The sequence below is a fragment of the Varanus komodoensis genome, unplaced genomic scaffold (genome assembly GCF_004798865.1).
Source record: "Varanus komodoensis strain SLA01 unplaced genomic scaffold, ASM479886v1 scaffold18_3, whole genome shotgun sequence".
NCBI lineage: Eukaryota > Metazoa > Chordata > Lepidosauria > Squamata > Varanidae > Varanus > Varanus komodoensis.
In genome coordinates this window covers 9360006-9373569 of record NW_025335549.1, presented here as the reverse complement: position 1 = coordinate 9373569, position 13564 = coordinate 9360006, and the positions used below count along the sequence as shown (strand labels likewise).

The 13564-nt window shown below is 47.5% G+C and overlaps 1 protein-coding gene across 1 annotated transcript in view; it reads left to right on the top strand.

Annotated features, from left to right (window-relative positions):
• The window catches only part of PCDH19 (protocadherin 19), a 118219-nt gene extending 111222 nt beyond the window's left edge, over positions 1–6997 (top strand). Inside the window, exon 7 of the mRNA XM_044427454.1 lies at positions 6405–6997. Within this exon, the coding sequence (XP_044283389.1) occupies positions 6405–6997 (593 nt within the window). The remainder of the gene's footprint in view (positions 1–6404) is intronic.
• The last annotated feature ends 6567 nt before the right edge of the window (positions 6998–13564 follow it).

Genomic DNA, 13564 nt, shown 5'->3' with positions numbered 1-13564 from the left:
CCACAACAGCCCTGTGAGGTAGGCTAGGCTGAGAGCCAGTGATTGGTGCAAAGTCACCCAACGAGCTTCATGGCTTGAGCGGAGACAAGACTCCAGGTCTCCTGAGTCCTAGTCTGACACTATAACCCCCATGCTGCACTTGCTGTGCGCATAAGATGGTGTGTTGCCAGTTTCAGCCTCACATATTGCTCTGCATCCTCAGGCACTTCTGTGCCACATGGGAAATTCCACATGGGGCCCCATAGCCACTCCTCGCTGCCCCCAAGCAAGCCCCTGGCTGGGAAGAGGGAGGGCACTGCACTGAGGCTGCTTTGAGAGAGAGAGATGGCCCCCAGCGAGATTCAGGGCCGAGGGGGGACTGGGATCCAGACTCCACCAGCCCCAGCCCAGGGTTCCATCCACCGTGCCATGCCGGCTCTGGAAAATACACTGCTTTATAGATGCAGGTGCTCAGAAAGCATCCAGGCCATGCACAGGCAAGATAACAGCATCTGCAGGATGGGAAAGGCAGTGAAGAATGAGGGCAGCGTGATGGAGTGGCAGCAGCGAACCCTCTCAGGCTGAGGGTGAGAATGAGCCGGTTTTGGAAGGAGAGGAAAGGCTTTCTGGAGGGGAGAGGAAGCCAGGGTGTGAGGAGGCATCAGGAGAGATGAGCTGCTTCATTGGAGGGTTTTGTTGTTCTTGTTCTCCTGCTCTCCGGCTGGAAGAGCTACCCTGAAGGTGTAGCCAAACGCTTTACAGAAAGGGAGGGACGGCAGGGAAGTTTCCAGTTTGGGTTCTGCTCCTTCCCTAAGCGGAGGCTTTCCTTTTGAGCTTCGGTAGATGGCTATTTAGAGCTCAATCTGTACTGTTCTGTTATCTGTGGAGCCTCTGTGAAAGAACTGCCTTTTCAAAGGCTCGTTTGAGGTTTAGAACCAGAGGAAAGGAGGGGAGGGACCAGCTCACAACAGTTCGGAGAATCCTGGCGCTCTTGGCCGTTCCTCCTTTGTCCGTTCCTACTCCATGGGGTGGGACAAAAGATGGGTACCGCCACTTGTGGCTGTCTTACAGTCAGGGAGAGAGTGTCTCGCCTCGCTTGGGGAGAGAAGCAAGTGCAGTCAGAGGCTTCTCCGTGACTGAGAGCATGGTTGTGTCGTGGCGTGATGGATTCTTCCTTGTTCCCAAGCTCATCGGGTCTCCTGCTTGATATAACCGGTTGCTGCGAGTTGTTCTGCCTCCTGAACAAAAAGCTGCATCTGCTACACCGAGGTACCTAAGCGACGTACCGAAAATAAAATGCAGAGTTCTGTAACCTGCATAGATTATGCGAAGAAGCACGGATGACGCAAGGATCGGTATTTTAGTATAATGAACTCAGCTTCTGCTACTCATGGGGAGGGCACGGATGGGCACCACAGCACAGCCTTCTTCAGCACTGGAAAGCTGCGTTGGAAAGGTGCCCGCATGCTTTTGAGCCTGTTGCTGCTGTCGTGAGGACCAAGGGCTTGCTTCTAAAAACAGAATAAAATGAAATTAAAAAATCATCCAGGTGTTGTTCATCCCACACTCATGTGAAAGTGATTTCATTAAGGCGTTCCATTGGAAATGAAGAAGAAGATAGCAACTTGCCATCCTTTTATTTTTGTTCAAATAGCTGAAAGGGAAAAAGCAAATACGTTAAGCGCACCAGTGTTGAAGCTGCTCCTAGCAGAGGCAGGGATGCAGGGTGAGGTGGAGGGAAGCTTGCTGTATCTTACAGAGGATACACAGGGCAACAAACCCCACTTCTCCAGCACAGCCACTTGCAATTGTCCTGGTATAATAGTGTGGCTGCGACGGAGAGGAAGACATTTGAAATGCAGGATTCCAACCGATTGGTTCCTTTCTCCCCTGCTTTTCTCACCGCTCTCTCTCTATGACTACCTTAGCTTTGCTTTTCTGCAAGCTGATTCCTTGTAACTGCTAAAGCTGCTCATATATATATTTTTGCTGCATTGAGTTATGTGCTGAGAATTTTTATCAGACTCCCTCCCCCTTTTTTTGCGCTAGAATGTGGTAGAAATACAAATGGAGCTGAAAAGCAGTACTTACATACCCAGATGAACAAGGCATCCAAACCGAGTGTCCTCGGACAGTGGAGGCTCTGTGTGTGTGTGTGTGTGTGTGTGTGTGTGTGTGCGTGTGAGCGTGTGCGTGCGCAAAACCGTGGCTGAATTGCTACTAGGGATATGCTTGGGGTGTTCAATCCATCACTCTCCAAAGGTGCGAGTCCATTGTGTTTGTTTCGCATTAACTCTTCACCGGCTCCAGTTTGATCTTCTCTGAGGAAAGATGGGAAGTGAACCAGAGGTAGGAGGTGGGTAATTAAAGGTGAGAGTTTTTGTTGCAAAGGGTCTGGTGAATTCCAGAGAGGGAAAATGTTGGCAAGAATTGCATGGATTAATGGGATAGTTTCTGTAGTTAGCCAGGAAGATAGACCAGGGCCAGCTATTTGTTCATCTGCTGCAGTACTGTCTGCTCTCATGGGCACTGGCTTTCCAGATTCTCAGGCCGAAGTCTTTCCTGCCACCTGTTAACCAAGACCCTTTTAACTGGAGAAGCTTGGCAATGAACCGGGGACTTTCCGCATGCAGGTCAGGTGTTCTAACACTGACTTGGGGTGTCCCCATGTTGGACCAGGCTGCTACATTCCAGCACGATGACTGATTCAATACCAGAGCAGCTTCCAGGGTGAACCCCTTCCCTGATGGCTCAGACAGACTTTCTGCCTTTAAGACAACACATGTGAACAACTGCATTTTCTGTAATCCACTTAGAGAGTACTTTGGACTAGTTAATGCAGAATATAAATTAAATAAATAATAACTGCACATGCATTTAACTGTTGATTTTTTGTCTTATTAGCTAGACAAGAATTATATCTATATCTGTATCTGATATTAACATTTTCTATCCCATCCCCTACAAACATCTTGGGATGGCTTACAATATTCAGTGCACCTCTGCTCTGAGGACTGGGGAAAAGGTTTTCTGCTGGTGTGGTAGGTGCTGCGAACTTACAGAACTGCTTCCCTCAGTTTCCGGAGGATGCTCTGTGGAATCCACCCCTCTAGTGTTTGCAACCTCCTCTGATGCTCAGCCTGGTCTTAGAAAGTGAGCCAAACTGTGAATGCTCACAGTTTGATAAAGTTTGTGCAACCCAGCCGAAGGCTGTGCACAAATGAAGGCATGATGTGGAAGGGGAGGGCTGCCTGGGCTTGGTTCCTGGTGAGTGTTCTGTGAATGCTGAGCACTCTCCCGGGACTTGGACACAGGGCTTCAAAGGTCTGGAATCTGGGGAGCCAAGCCAAATGCATCAGATTACACCCCCAAAATGGATTTCTCCACATCCCTCATTTCTCTCTCTGGAGTACGACAGCAAAGAGAGGTATATTTGGATTGAAGGACATGGGAGTGCTTCCCAGTTGCCCCCACCGTCCTAAAATTGTTATGCCGGTCTGTCTCTCATCTTCAAGGTTTGAGTGTGTGAGGCAAGCCTTTGCCATGACTCCAAGAAGCTTCATTGTAGAATCGCCTGCCAATGTTGCCTGCTCTCGTTAAATGACAAAATGGCATCTGGCCGTCCTCTGGACTCCAGATTCCATTTTTCCTCCCTGTGAATCATCGCACTGATACCACTCCCAAAGCTTAGCCTGGCCAAGTCATTTGCAAGCCTTGCAGGAACCCGCTGACGGGCTGGTAGCCTCGCTGAGGCTACATGGAAGTGCTCTTGCCCCAAGTGTCACTTCTGCATGGCAGGGAAGGCATGCGCCCCCCTTGGACTGTTTGCACAAATCGTCCTGGCTGTGTGTGTAGGCCATGTCCTCTGTACCAGGGATGGGGAGCACCTGGTCCATGGGCTACGTGTGATGGCACCGAGCTGTATCTTCCCTTTGCACCTCCTCTTCCTCCTTGCACTGTGCCTCCCCCTTCAAACTATGGCCCTCCCTTGGCTGTGATTCAGCAGCAGGAAGGGGAGCTTTTAAAAGGCCTGGCCTGCAGAGGATTTCTCAGGAACAGTGTGTGTGTGTGTGTGTGTGTGTGTGTGTGAGAGAGAGAGAGAGAGAGAGAGAGAGAGAGAGAGAGAGAGAATGAATGTGCATGTGTCTACATGATTATGCGAGTTGGACCACCCACCCATGTGGGCATGACCAGTCCGTCTTATATACTTCTACCCACCAGTGATATGTGGCCTCAACATACTGGCTCCAAGGCCAAAAGAGGATTCCACACTTGCTCCAGGAATAAGCCCTGTTGCATTCAGTGAGGCTTGCTTCTAGGAGAAGGACATGTGTCCAGATGTGCTGCTGGTGAAAGAGAATATTGTCCAGGGGCTACTGCCACCCCAGACATCACAGGGGAAGATCTGGCTGCTTTTGGCATGTTATACACCGTGTTGTAGGGGCCTCTCAAGCAGCTAGGGGGATCCACAAATGTCTCTGCAACTCTGCAGGAGATCAAGATGAAATCCACTAAGATAGAAAAAGAGCAGCCAGAAAAATGAATTGCCTATTGTGGAGTTTATATTTGGATATCGCATGTTGAGCAAAGTTTAAAGCCCTGTGCCTTTTACTGCTGGCATCAGGATGAAGGAAATGCTGACTCCATACAGCCGGGCCTGCAGACCAAATGTGGTTTGATTTACTTCCTGTCGGAACTTGTTTCCCTTTAGCCTTTTGCTTCTGACAGCAGCGGCAACAGCAGCAGAAATTCCAAATGACACCTAGTCTGTTGGAGGCTGAACTTCAACCTGTTAAAATAATAATAAAAGGATGTTTGTGAGGTGTGCGCGCATGCACATGTGTGTGTGTGATGGAGAAGCCATTGTGATGAAAGCAGCCCTTTAAAATGTCACTTCACAAATGCCAGCTGCTTGTTACAGAAAACAAGAGGTGCTTAGATGGCATTAAAAACAGGCAACTCCTCAGTTTTCATGACAAAACTACATTGCAAACACAGGACGTGTTTATGCCCCTGGGCTATAGATTCCTCTCTCAAGAATCCTTGGAACTGAAGTTGGATAGCTGATAATTATTTTTTGGCACCCCTTGCCTCAGCATTCAGAGCGGTGGTATTTAACCACTTCCAGACCTTGGAAGGAATTGCGTTTTGGGAAATCTTTTGTGGAGTGCATGCTGTGAGTGGGTGGAGCCAACGCCTCGATGAAAGGCAAGGGGGTGGAGCCAATGCAAGGGCATATTTCGCCAGTAACTAAGCTTCAGGAGAACTGTTCCGCTCTTTTAGAAAGGGAAAAATACTGCACAAATCCCAGGAGACCACCACGTGGCTGGCAGTCAGGGGAAAGTAGTTTGAGGACACGGGAGGGCTGGATTTGATTTCTGCTTGGATGACAAGCAGTTGACTTGGGGAGAAGAAATATGTGTTGAATCAGTTGGTCAGATGCAGTAATGTAAGACCGCATCGAACTCTGCTGCAGTTTGCTGAAAACATGCAGGACTGCTTGCTTGTCTTCACTGAATGTCCAGGTTCCACCATGTTCCATCCTGCAGGGATATGGTTCCCAGTATTCCCTGGGGAAAGGCATGAGTGTTAAGCCAATTTAAGTTCCTTTCCAGGGCAAACAAGGAGGATCGTTGCTGAAGGTAAGTGTCGGGAGTGAGAAGGTTGGCCATTTTGAATGATCGTTCTCATGGACTGCTGGCAGCATGCCAGTTAATTTGGAATTGGAATGTGAAACGAATTGCAGTGGGATTGTGGAGGATGGGCTAGGTCAAGAGTCTGAGATGAAGGAGGCAGAGGTGATAATCTCAAGGCCAGATTATTTGCCAAGCTGGGCAGTTTCTGGGAACAACCAAGTGAGGGGGGGGTCCCTGAGAATGAGGAGTTTTCAGATGCAGACCAGCTCCCCCACCCCCACATGCTCTTGACCCATCAGCAGAGGTGGGAGGCCCAACTGAATGAGCAGCACATGGAAAAGAAGCATGCTTGCTTTCAGAACGCTCCTCCTGAAAGGATGAGTCCCAGGCATGTTCATAAGGAGAGTTGCTGGAGGTAAACACTAGATAGGATTTACCAACCCACTCCATGCATGCTCAGAGATCCCTTCAAGAGCATTTTGCAAGGGAAATGGTTTGTGGCTTGCAATTGCTCAGAGGAGGATCATCAGCTCACAACAGCAGGCAGGTTCTGGCTCTGGTTAGTAACTAGATGGGGAACGTCCTGAAAACCCTGTGCATGGTATTTTCATTTCCAGCATGAAAGAATGATGGGATACATGTGTGATAAGCATGTTGTTTTCTGATGTTGTGAGATCTTGTAGATTCTTTTGGCTGGAAGTCTCAGACTCGAATCTCTGCAAGGACATATGCTGGATTGGAATGCATTGGCTCGTGAGATCATAACCCCATTTTGTCTTTTCTCTGTAGATCAAAGTGAAGGATTCCATTGCCGGGAGGAGTGCCGGATCCTTGGCCATTCAGACCGATGTTGGATGCCACGGAACCCTGTCCCCAGCCGAGCAAAATCCCCTGAGCATGGAAGGAACGTCATGTCCCTCTCTATAGAAGCGACCACAGTGGATACAGAGCTTTATGAAGACTGTAGCACAAAGAGAACTTTTGCCACATTTGGCAAGGACGGGAGCGAACCCGTCCCTGAGGAGCGGGGCCCGGCCAACTTGAAAGGTAAAAGAACAGTGGATCCACCTGTCTGTAGTCCAAAGGTCAATGGGGCAGTCCGGGAGGCAGGGAACGGCTGTGAAGCCGTCAGTCCCATCACATCCCCCGTCCACCTCAAGAGCCCCTTGTCTAGCAAACCATCCGTGTCGTACAACATAATGCACTGCCCAGCAAATCGCGACCTGGAGCCCTTTGTAAACAATGGCCCATCGCGGCCCACGGAAGCGGAGCCAAGGGGTGCGGACAGTGAGAACACGATGCATGAGATTAACCCTCTTCTGCAAGAATGTAGAGAGAAAGACTCGCCTGGTGTGAAGAGGCTAAAAGATATCGTACTATAAGCGGCACTGTGGCTGGAAGGAAGCAGCAGCCCCCGGGTGTGTGTCTTGTTTTGAACAGCTTACTGACGGTTTCACAAATTTGCTGTATTTAAGAGCTTTCCCTAAATGTATTGTTTATTAAAAAAAGAAGAAGCTATTGTTAATGTGACAATCCCACTTGATTCAGCGGGGGGCAGGGGTGCTTGTCAGAGCAAAACTAGCACCGGTTTTCCATTTTTCCTGTGGCAGGGTGGTGGCCTGGTTGATGGAAAGTATTATTGACAAAGTATTTTGCATCTCTCTATTTTTGTAGCTCAAAAACTCTAACGTGAAATTGCATTCTTTATGAGAAATTAAACCTAAAAATAATTTTAACACCCCCCCACCCCACCACCACAACCCCTTTTTTGGGTGATCTGTGATATTTATCTTGACACGCCACCCTACGTTAGACAGTGGGGGGGTCTCGTTTTCCTGGTCCTGTGGCAAACTGGGAACTGGGTTGCCTGGACGGAACAGCTCTGGTGTGCTTGGGGTGCTCCGATGGGCGACATGGGGCTGTTTCGGCACACCGTGGCCGGTGTGTGTTGTGGCCTGCCATGCAGCCGGAGCCCAGTGGGTACTTTTAAGAAGTCGCTCGTTTGCTATGCACCACACCCCTGCCCCTGCCTTTTGCTGCCACATGCTTCTCTGTGCTATTATCGTGTTCAATATTGCAAATTCCTGTATGTCTCGTGATGGAAAAGGTTTCCCGTTTATGGTTTCTTTTTCCTTTGAGGGGGAGGGGGTTGCTTTCTACAAACAGGCAAGCGATCTAAAACTTGGGAAACTGCAAAACTTAGAGTCGGTCTTGCCACAGCTCCTTGTCATTCTGCCAGATGATTCTCCGACATTCGTCTTTCTCCACCATTTCTTCCCCAGGTCATTTAGGGGTTATTCTAGCATCTCATTTGCAGTTGTTCGACGTGCTGTGTTGAAATTTTTATGAGATCAATTTCCTTTCCCCCCTTCTTTTTCTTGCAGTTTCAAGGAACTATGTGGCATTATTTCTCCAAGCCTTCATACTGATTTTCAGGGGCAGAACTTTCCTGTTTTGTTTTTACCTTATCTAGAACCTGGGATGATGGGATCATTTTGAGGCCCAATTAATGTGTGTTGTATGCCACAGGAAAAATCCTTACCTGCACAGGCGTTCCGGGGGCATCCCGCTGCGTTTAGATGCACTTAATTACTGCATGCTTCATCCCATTTCAGGGTAGCATTGGGATGCCAGTGACGAGTTGCCCAGGTGCCTCTGCCACCGACTCCCTAACATTCATGGGAGTTGGGCAGTGGCCGTAGCAAGTCCTTTCGCATATGGCAGGCTGGTCTCCTTACACAGGTAAGAGTGCTGTGGCCCATAACACATATAAGCGGGCCCCATTTTTGGCAGCTAGCCTTTGCTTGGCTTATTCTTGGATTAATGTTTCTCGGTCGCAGTCACGTGGGCGCGATGGTGATGGATACCTGCCTTCTCAGGATGGCCCCAGCTGACAGAGATGAGTTGTCTGCATTGTTTTCTCCCCTGTGTACGTTGCAATGGCGCGCAGAAGGTTTACAGTGGCTCCGGAATGGGGGCGTTCACTCAGGACTATTGAAGTATGTTCTCCACTCCCAAATGCTATTGGACTTGCACTTTAACCCTTTGTCCTCCGATCCCCAAAGGTCGACTCGTCAAGTGTGTGAGAAAAAGGGTGTCTGCCCCCTTCCATAGGAATCTCTCCTCTGAACGGCCCTCCTATTTAGAAGGGAGCAAGTGCAGAGCAGTGACTCATTCATAAATGCAACGGGGAACCTCTTGAAAGGAAGGGTGACTGGTTGACCCAGGCATGGCTCCTGTGTAAAGACCGCGTGTTATTTGCCCCCCTCCCCAGCACAGGCTGATTGTAGGAGGTTGGAGGAAGCCTGCAGAGTTGGCCAGGTAGAGACAGGGCAGGCTGCTCTGTGGATGGCCCCTCTCACGTGTCCCAGCAGGTGTGTCAGCAGCTGCCTACCAAAAGTGAGCCTGCACTCTCCCCATTTGCATGCATCTGGGTCTGCACGTCCCCGTGTGTCCGACTGCAGTGTTCTGTTTTCTCTGTGCGCTGTGCAAGAAGTGGAAGTGTGCAGAAACGCATGGTGAAGAACAAGCAGGCTTGTCCAGGCAATTCTGTGCAGGCCTACACCGAAGTAAGACCCACAGTACTCGAATGGGGCATTACTCCCGAGAAGGAGGGAGGATTTCAGCCTAAATAACAATGTAACAATGGTGCTGATCCAAGTGAACGTGCCTTTCATTTGACACAAACCGATCTTTCTTCCCTACCCCATGTTACTGTTTTCTCTGGCTCCAACTATGCATGCGTCTGAAATGTTGAGCTTGGCCCATGACAAAAAATAGCGTACTCCCCATCCTTGTAAGAAACATTTGGAGAAAAGGAAGGATAAATTCCGTTCATTCGAATAGAATTGGGATATCCTTTTTCCCAGGCAGAGCTGGAAACATAGGTCCTGCGATTGTGCTTGTTATGAACCCTGTGTTTGATAGAATTTTTCTGCCCTAGAACATACTTCCATGAGTCTAGGGATCACCGGGAAGGAAACATATTGCTGTTTCAACACTTGCTCTGCCAATCAACAAAAAATAATGGTTTCTAGAGAAACAATCTTCCTGCCTCTAACCTATCTTGATAAAAAAAAAAAAAAAACAAACCCACATTTTTAGTCACTTTTGATTTATTTAAATTAAAAAATGGCTACAGGAAAACAACCTCCAATCTTTATCATCTTGGAAATCAAATAAGCTGGAGTACTTTCTTTTCTTTAGAAAAAAGGGTGGAGAAAATGGATAGGGCTCGGTCGTCTGCTTTTATATGCAGTTCTCTAATTCATAGACTGTCAGTGTGTTTCCATTCGGCAGTCACTGGAACCAGAAAGAGATTTGTAATGGGACTGAGTCCACCTTAATTGCGCTCGTGTATGATGAGCGATGCAATCCTATGCATGTTTAGACAAAAAAATAAATAAATAAACATAAAAAAAAATGCCAATGCTGGGACATGCTGGAAATTCCTGCATTTCTCTCTCTGAACTTGCATAGAATTGGACCCAAACTCTTTCAAACACAGCTCCTTGAGGGACTTGATCCATGGAGATACCAGGAATAAAGAGACCCTCATCAATCAAGGCAGGTGCCCTGCACAGTTATAGAGGTGTGATGTGGCTTATGAAAGTCAGGATTCCGGTGCTGGGACACCACAAGGCAGGTGCAGCTTTTCTGCAGCCACCCTGTGTGTTTGTAATGTCAGAAGCAACTCTGGACTCTTGCAGTGAGCTGACTGAAAGGCTTCAGTAGGTAGAGAACATGCCGCCCATGGGCTGCATCTCCTCCCTGTCCGTCGTTGTGCTCTCCACCGCCCTGGAATTGCCAGATCGCTCTGTGTTTCACTGGCATGTGGTGATGAGGCAGAAGAGCCCCATTCTTGCTGCAAAACAAGGGGCACAGGGATTGTGCCATTCGTTGTCATTCAGGGATGCTTTTGCCGAGACTGCTGGCTGTTGCAGAGGGATTTCTGCGCAAGACCAACTGTGGATCACTTCCATTTTGAGGGTGTGAACAAAATGTTGTCCCCCGCCTAGCACTGTGCAGGCCCAGTGACTTGCTTCTTGGTGTTGTGCGCCTGTGCGGACATAAGGAGTCGTTGGTATCATTGCTTCTGAGAGTGCTACTAACATGGGAAGGGAAAGCAGGTACCCAACAGTCTTGATAGTGGTTGTTGTTGCACTTAGAATTAATGCCCTGCATCCACACACCCCAGTTTAGCCATTTTAGGAACACGGGATGTTCGAAGCACTGGACCATTTTCTAGGCCAATATTGCCAGCACTGACTGGCAGAAGCTTCCCCAGCATCTCCATCGCTAGTCCAGTCTGGAGATTCCAGGGACTGAACATGGGATCTTCTGCAGGCGAAGCAGGGGCTCTGCCATGGAGCTATGGACACTTCCTCTCCAACCAGAGACTTTCAGAACCTGCAAATCCTTGCTCTGAATAGCTTGGTGCTGTCTACACTGACTGGCAGAGGCTCTTCAGAGTCGCACGGTTCTAGAGTTTATCCAGCCCTACCTGGAGATGTTGGGAACTGAACTTGGGACCTTTGGCATGCAGGGAAGGGGCACTGTCCCTGAGCCACAGCTCCTCTCTTTCTTACATGTGCCAGATTCAAACCTGTAAGAAAATATAGGAAGCTGCCTCAAATTGAGCCAGTATCTCAGTTCATTTAGCTCAGCACTAGGAATGGGCAGAAGTCGCATCTGGATCCACCTTTGGGTGATTTGCAGCAAATTAGCAACACTTTTCATGTTTGCACCATTTTTTATGAAATTTCTAGATGGTGGAACACATGTTTTGCATGCAGGAGCTTCTTACGTGACAAAATTATTCCCCATCACTGTTTTAAACTTGCTTTCGTGCCTGCAAGCTCTCTTCTGTTCTGTTGCTCGAATCAAATTCCTGGACTCAGAGAATGCTTTACTCCTAAGTGCATGTGTTCTACACCATTTGGTGGACCAGGCTTTGGTTGGCAGACCTTGGGGTTCTAGGCAGAAACCAAAACCAAAAATGACCCCAAAGCAAAACCTACAAGTTTGGCGCCTGCAGCTCTGTACAGCTTCAGGCAGGAGACTTTCCAGAGCTTTACGTGGAAATGGCTTGAGTTCAACCTGGAATGTCTTGCACATATTTCCAGGCAAATACTTTGGAAATGAGCAGACATGTAAGGGCTACTGATACCTGCTAGAGAGGACTGCCCATATCACTGGGTTGATCAAAGATATGGTTGCAAATATTTCTTGGCTCTCTCTGCAATTTCAGTTCAGGGAAGTCATTTTAACATGCTGAGTCTCCTTCCCTCTCCTGCAAAATGTTTCCTTCTGTCAAGGTTCCTTTGCTTACTTTTTGATTCAGTTTAGTATTTTTCTGTCAGCTATAATAAGGATTTGATTTCCAGCAATGCTTTCTATGCATAGTTGTAATTTAATCAATGCCTATTCTCTGAATATCTGGCTCCAAAGATACCAATAACAGGAGTGAATTTACAGGTTGTTCGTTTTAGGGAAAAAAGAAAAGAAAAGAAACTCTATTTCTGCTTTGGTTTGCTAGACCAGCCTTTGGGCAGTCTCTTTTATGAGTCAAATGACACATCTTCCTTCCAGGGAAATCCATTTTTACTGTTGTTGTTGTCGCTTGAGTGAAATTGACAAAGGCGCGAGTGTGGGAAGGGTTGGTAAAAGATGATTCATGGCTAGAATGAACATGAGCTTTTAACTGTGTTGCCAAGATGGGGCTGTTGCCATTTCCCTTGGTTTATTGTGAAGCTGGAGATGGCCTGGCGATCACACACATTGTGCAGAAGTGAATTACGTTTTGCTTTTGAATTTTTTTTCCAAATAGGAAACAAGTTGTAAAGAACATGCAATCCAATGAATATGCTGAAATTACTCTCTGAGAGGAAAAAGAAAAGAACCTAATCACAAATGGAAACTTCGTTTGTTGTTCAATGGGTAAAATTGTTTATCGGGTTGGTACATCTGCCTTTGCAGCTTTTGATCATTGTTGACCCAACACAGAAGTTGTGTTAACTTTAGCGGAGGAACCCGGCAACATTTTCACTGGAGCATCAGTGAAAAAGGATTTTGTTACTGGCATCAGCTGACGTTCAGCTGATTCAAGCTGGGATCTTGTAATCTTTATGACAAAGAGCTGACCTAGCACTAGCTTGTTTTTCAGCGATGGATGCCACCTGGCGCTAATCAAATGCTAAAGTCTAAAGTTGTGGAAATGTTTGAAGTCCTACAGCAATGGAGAACCAGAGGTACATCATGATGCCGTTGACATTGTCACCCGCCTAGGAGAGGAAAGTTTTCAGCGGGTCTTGGCTACACTCGGCTTTCTCACGGTTTCTCTGCTGCTGACAATAACGAAGAACAAAACTTGTATATGCTGATATGTATGTTATGTACATTTTCACAGTGATTGAATCATTGTAAACAGGGAAAATGGGGGCGGGGGAAAGAATCACCATGCTGTCTATTTTATGAAAATGATAAAGCAGCTTTATTAAATTATTACAACTCTGTTTCAAAAGAATGATGTACCTGACACATTGTTTCCCCCTTTTTTCTTTCTTAAAAAACAAACGAAAAACCGATGCAAACTTTGTTTTCCCCACTTTGGTGTGATTTTTATTTCTCTGCTTCAAGAATTTATTGCATTTTAGTATTAAAGGCAATTATTGAATAAAAATGGAAAATAAGTGTTTGGTTAAACATGCCTGCGTGGGTTTGCTTGTCAACTTAAATAAGTCCGTGTCTGTAGCTTTTATCAGCAGCAGTTTGGAATATGCAGCCGAGCTGGTACTGCACACCTTCCTCCACTCCTTGCACCAGGTCTTGAGCAAGGCACGTCCATATTCTCCAGTCCCACATCTAAATACATACTTGGGGCCCCTCATTTTGCCTTAGGCCCACAGGACACATCCCCATATTGTGTAGGATTGTTGGCCCATCTAGCT